This window comes from Arachis hypogaea, chromosome 13 (genome assembly GCF_003086295.3).
Source record: "Arachis hypogaea cultivar Tifrunner chromosome 13, arahy.Tifrunner.gnm2.J5K5, whole genome shotgun sequence".
NCBI classification, from domain to species: domain Eukaryota; kingdom Viridiplantae; phylum Streptophyta; class Magnoliopsida; order Fabales; family Fabaceae; genus Arachis; species Arachis hypogaea.
Genome location: NC_092048.1, coordinates 12,643,769 through 12,649,768, shown reverse-complemented (window position 1 = coordinate 12,649,768; position 6,000 = coordinate 12,643,769). Strand labels below are relative to the sequence as shown.

General features: G+C 32.2%; 1 protein-coding gene across 2 annotated transcripts; it reads left to right on the top strand.

Annotated features, from left to right (window-relative positions):
* The first annotated feature begins 282 nt into the window (after window positions 1-282).
* Window positions 283-3,564, top strand: LOC112737282 (putative glycerol-3-phosphate transporter 1). 2 transcript variants are annotated; one of them, XM_025787112.3, is made up of 3 exons: window positions 283-673; window positions 1,221-2,274; window positions 2,440-3,564. In XM_025787112.3, the coding sequence occupies exons 2-3, from the start codon at window positions 1,296-1,298 to the stop codon at window positions 2,988-2,990; spliced, it is 1,530 nt and encodes a 509-aa protein (XP_025642897.1). In that variant the 5' UTR covers window positions 283-673; window positions 1,221-1,295; the 3' UTR covers window positions 2,991-3,564. The 2 variants fall into 2 exon arrangements, with proteins under 2 accessions (XP_025642897.1, XP_025642898.1); XM_025787113.3 differs by having other exon boundaries at window positions 671-1,042.
* Window positions 3,565-6,000: the final 2,436 nt, after the last annotated feature.

The following is a 6,000-nucleotide window of genomic DNA, read 5'->3' as shown; positions in this document are numbered from 1 at the left end:
TCCCTGGACATACTAAATATTTGGGATTAATATCTTGCTCATACTGATTTTTTTCAATAAATCAATTAATTCAATTTAACAGTAACAAAATAAAATAATATTCACTGTCATTTTTTTAACATTATTCCCAGTTATATATTTTTTCTATTCAATGACCTGATAATATTCGAGAAGATAATTTCATGTGAAAGAGAAAATAGAGTCCCACACTCACCGGCCAAGGCACACGTAATAAACCTACCAATTACCAAATATAAAAAGAAAAAAAAGAGAGAGATTGAAGGAATCATGGCACGTTCACAATTAAAAAGGGGAGGCAGTTCAATACCAAAATAACAGCCGAGGGCAGTTTAGTCAATTAACAGAAACAGATGGCAGCCTCGTAATTAAACCGAAGACGTTATCACTACGGCAAGTGGTGTTAACCGAAGAGGGCAAAAGGGTCATTATAGTGAATAAAAAAACCATTAACGTCAATCATAAGTAAGGAGCATTCCTTCACACGTTTTTGCCTCCGAATTTCTCAAAACCCGCTAAACAAAACAAAACAAACGCAATAGTAACTTCCACGAACACAAGTGGTGTAATGGTGTTCGGAGTTTGAAACTTGTTCAAACGTCAACAACCCCAGAATTTCCACCCAAGTCACCTTCCACTTTGCTTAACTCATAAGGTATCATACATGTTCTCATGTTCTATTTTATTTTATTTATTTTTTAATTTTTTTTTACCATTTCTGACTTGGTTTTCATTTTCATCTGTTTGATTTTTTTTTTTTTTGGAGTTGAAAGATTCATTCTATCATTGGGTTCCTCAATGTTCTGGGTTTTTCTTTCTTCTTTCTTTCTTTTTTTTGTGTCCTAAAATTTTGTTTCCTTTTTCAGAGTATTTTGTGTCTCTCAGTTTGTTAATTACTTAATTTATTCTCTTTTGAGTCAAATGCAACTCTGGCTCCTCTGAAACTGGATCTTCTGCTCTCTTGATTTGCCTATATTTCATCTTATACTGAATTTCCCAATGATGTCTTCTATATAACCCAGGGGTTGGAATTATATCTTAATGTTTTACCTTTTGATTTATTTTATTTTTATATTGGCTTTTAATGTTTGAAGTTGTAATTTGATTATCATGGATCAACTGAATCTAGTTCCTTTAAAAGCAAAGATTTAGAATACTCTTGAACATCTATTCATCTTATTTTTCTTCATTTTTTTTTTCAGTTCAATTCTGTGAGGGGAGAAAGTTCAGCTTCTACTCTTTTGTTGCAGCTGAATTGAGATATATAATATAATTTCATGGGTTCAGCACCAGAATTGTCCCTTAAGAGAAGTTCTAGTAAGCTACTTGGAATTAGGGCCATTGAATACTTGAAAGGTGGTCCTGTTTCCTTCAAAACCCACCAAGCAATTGTTCTGATTGTAACATTTTTGGCTTATACTAGTTACCATGCCACCAGAAAAACCACAAGTATTGTGAAGAGTGTTCTTGATCCTCAATCATCAGATATAGGATTGAGTCTCCCGAAAAAGAACAGAATTTCTTCAAGTGTTCTTGGTAATGGTTGGGCACCATTCAATGAATCAGATGGGACTTCCCTTCTTGGTGATGTGGATGTTGCATTCCTTTCCTTTTACGCATTGGGGATGTACTTTTCAGGACACTTTGGCGATCGATGTAATTTAAGGATTTTTCTTACTGTGGGAATGCTAGGAACTGCTTTGTTCACTTCACTATTCGGGGTAGCTTATTGGGCAAACATTCATAACTTTTACTATTTCTTAGTGGTTCAAATGATTGCTGGATTGTTTCAATCAACCGGATGGCCTTCGGTTGTTGCAGTTGTCGGAAACTGGTTTGGAAAGAGCAAGAGAGGGTTGATCATGGGAATATGGAATGCTCACACGTCTGTTGGGAACATCACAGGATCCTTAATTGCTTCAGCTATGTTGTGTAATGGATGGGGATGGTCCTTTGTTGTGCCAGGACTTATGATGGCTTTCGTCGGCTTGATGGTTTTCTTTCTATTGCCGGTTGCACCTGAGTCTGTGGGAGTTAGCAGAGAGGAAGATGAGTGTAATTCACCCAAGAAAAGTGGAGATGAAGAAGTGAACGAGCCTCTCTTAGCGCCGGAGAATCCGGCCGAGGAAGAACCAGTTGGCTTCCTTGAGGCCTGGAAAATACCTGGGGTTGCCCCTTTCGCACTCTGTCTGTTTTTCGCCAAATTGGTTGCATATACATTTCTTTATTGGCTCCCCTTCTATGTTAGCCACACAGGTACTTCAATTTTCTATGCTAGGGAGAACAAAAAAATCAGTCAGAACTTGTCTTATTTAAGTTAATTTTTTTTTTGTTACCAAATATTTCTAATAATTCATATAAGATTGTATCTTTATGTTTTCAAGTAGTCACAATTTCTCATTTATGTTCATTATCTTGCAGCAATTGATGGCAAATATCTATCCAGTGAGACATCAGGGACATTATCAACTTTATTCGATGTTGGTGGGGTTCTCGGAGGGATTCTAGCCGGCCACATTTCCGATCACTTAGATGCAAGAGCCATAACAGCAGCTAGCTTCATGTATTGTGCTATCCCTGCTCTGTTCTTCTACAGAAGCTATGGTCATGTTTCATTGATTGTGAATGCTGCATTGATGTTCATAACCGGTATGTTTGTGAATGGCCCTTATGCCCTCATAACAACCGCTGTTTCGGCTGACCTGGGAACACACAAGTCATTGAGGGGGAATTCGCGAGCTCTAGCAACCGTCACGGCTATCATCGATGGAACAGGTTCTATTGGGGCTGCAATAGGACCTCTATTGACCGGTTATATATCGGCCAAGAGCTGGAGTGCAGTTTTCACAATGTTGATGATAGCAGCTTTAATTGCAGGGCTGCTTCTTACTAGGCTTGTAATGGCTGAGGTGGCTGCAAAGATCGAAGAGTCGAGGTCCAACAGAGCACCGGAATGCTCCCTCGATGTTTAAAACTTTGAGGAGTTTCTGGTATACTACCTGGCTGTGTAATGATGCGGATAGTTCTTGTGAAGCATCATTTCATGGCTTCAAGTGATCAAATTCATCAGATCATGCCCTGCAGTGGTTGAAAATGGAGATGTTTAAAGGTTTTTAAACATTCTTCATGTTATTGGAATAACAGTTTCCAATGTTATTTGTATGTACATCTTGTGATAATAGTTACCTCAATTGCCCCCATTCTAGTATAGATTAATATAGTGTTGTCCTTAGAAATGAGCTTTGTCAAGAGCTTCTTGTAGTTTTTTGAATATGAAAACAAAAAAAAAAAAAATCAACCACATTGTTTGTGAGATCAAGAATCAAAGATTTCAAGTGTGTTTACAACTTGATCTTGGCTAGGATTTTTTCAATGGATTTCATTGATGGGGTGCAAAGAGTTGCAATAATGTAAAAAAATATAAACTCTATATGTGCCCCCTCAATTTGACTTGTATCTTCTAATTTGAGGAATGTGTTTTGGCCTTCTATTTTGCTAAGTTCTTATTAGCATTTCTTGATATTAGAAATCATCATATATTAGAAATTTTGAGTGAATTAATTCTTAGTTTAACTAGTACTTTTATTTTCACTGCTCCACCTTATTGTGCTAAATTTTTTATTTCAAAAAAAATTTACCTACTAGGTTGAATAATAAAATTGTCACTAAATTAATTACTATATATTTGTGTATAAATATACGTATTATTTATTTTATTTTTAATATATATTTTATATATTAACATACAATTTATATGAATAATTAATTTAATAATTAATTTTTAGTGTATATATAATATTAAAAAAATTTTAAGTATATCGAAAATGTCGGTATTTCAGTTATTTTAACCGTTAATTTCAATTAATATATATTATATATATTTTTTATAATTAAGATCAACGGATAAAACAACTAGAATGATAGTATTTCGGGTACCCTTAAAACTCTTTCCATAATATATTCGGATAGCAAAATCAATAATTTGGTCTGCAAAGTTGGTTCAATCATTTGGCAAATGCACAGATCTCAACAAAAACACAAAGGGTACAAGTACAATTATATTGATGGATATGTACAAGATATTTGGACTGTATAGGAGATTGATTTGGTTCATTTTCTGCTACAAATTGAGAAAAAAATATTTCATGGTACAAGAAACAGGTGAAGTGATATCTGATTTATGAGCATTATTATGCATGTTTGTCAGTGAGTGAATCATGAATTCTTTTAAATTTTTAAATAAAGGTGTGGGCACAAAGGGAAAATGGCCCACAATTTGAACAAGTAGAGGAAAATAGCTTTGCTAGTCCCCTTACAAATTGTGATATGGTGAGGTGGTCCAGAAAGAATGGTGATTCAGATGATGTACTGTGTTCCATGAAGCTTCCTGTTGTTTGGTCCTTCTTTCACATCTGCTAACTTTAGTAACGAGTGTGATAGAAACTAGAAAGGATGAGAAATAGTTTCTTCCTTACCTTAATTAACTAACTGGCAGGTTTCAAATCTTATTTTGTGCATGCAATAGTCTATTAGTCAGCGACAAATTTTTAAATGAAGTTTCGATTTGCTATGAATTAGTCAATGTCTGTCGGACTAAAAAATATCGTAAAAAACAAAATAATAATAATAATAAGAGGATAATTTTATAAGGTTATCTAATATAAATAATTTTAAGATTTTATTTTTTTAAATATCTCAATTTTTTCTTTATTGGGTTAGATTAATTTTTGGTATTTTGACCTAACCTGAAAGAGCTAAGAAGTCGATAACGAGAAAATGAACCAAATCAATCTCCTATATTAATGATTTGTTCATATATTGGTTTTGTGACCTAACTTGAAGGAGCTAAGAAGTCGATAGCAAGAAAAATGCTATAAGATCATCCAACACAAATTCAAGATTTTCTTTTTTAACTAATTAAAGGTATACCTTACATTTTCTTTGTATTGGATTAGACTAATTTTTTGGTCTCTTAACCTAACCTGAAAGAACTAATTAAGAAATCGATAATAAGAAAATTCTAAATTTTTAACCAAATTCACAAGATAAATATTTTGAATGTATTTCATAAAGACATATCGTTAGGTCTATCTTTTTCATTGTTATAATAGTATTTTTATTATTAGATAATTTATATATATTAATTGAAATTGCAGTATGTTATGACTTTGATGGTTTGATCGATATTAAACTTCAAATTTTCATTAATTAACAAAAATTGTCTAGTCATACTTGCTCTTTTTTTTCCCCTATTATTGAACTAACATTATCAAGGATTAATTAACACTATAATGATATGAACAGATTTCAGTGGAAAGCGCTAGTACAATCACACCATTAAATGTGCCTTGTTTGTATTATATGTTGTGGAAATTATTTTAAGAAGTGTGAAGAAAAATGGCATTATGAAGAGAGAGAGACAGTTATGGAATAATAATAATGGATGTTATCCATGGGAAAGTTGCACCTGAAGTTGATGGTATTCATATTCATAATCCAAACAAATGTTGGCGTGTCTTCTGAAATGATATTATGATAATATTAATAGGGGGTACTTATGGCCACCAATAATTCAAGCATAGGAAATTGAAGATATATAGTGACAATATATAATGTCTCACTATTTCAATATTAAACGTAATGAATTGAATTAGTATCATATTCTTATTCATATATAGGGATTGGATTTCTCTAACATAGACTTCTTACACATTATTATAATTATTTGATTTGCATACACAATAGTAAATATTATTATTTTATAAATAAAAATAATTAATTTTTAAATTTGTTATTTAAAAATGATCTAAATAACTGCAATTAGATGATAACATGAATTTTTTTATATTATTTATTGGTACATCAAAATTAATCTTTATATTTGAGAATATAAGAATTTAATTTCTGTAATCATTGAAAAATTTTATATTTATATTTAATTGTATATTATCACATTATTAAAAAGTAATTACTTTTCAAATC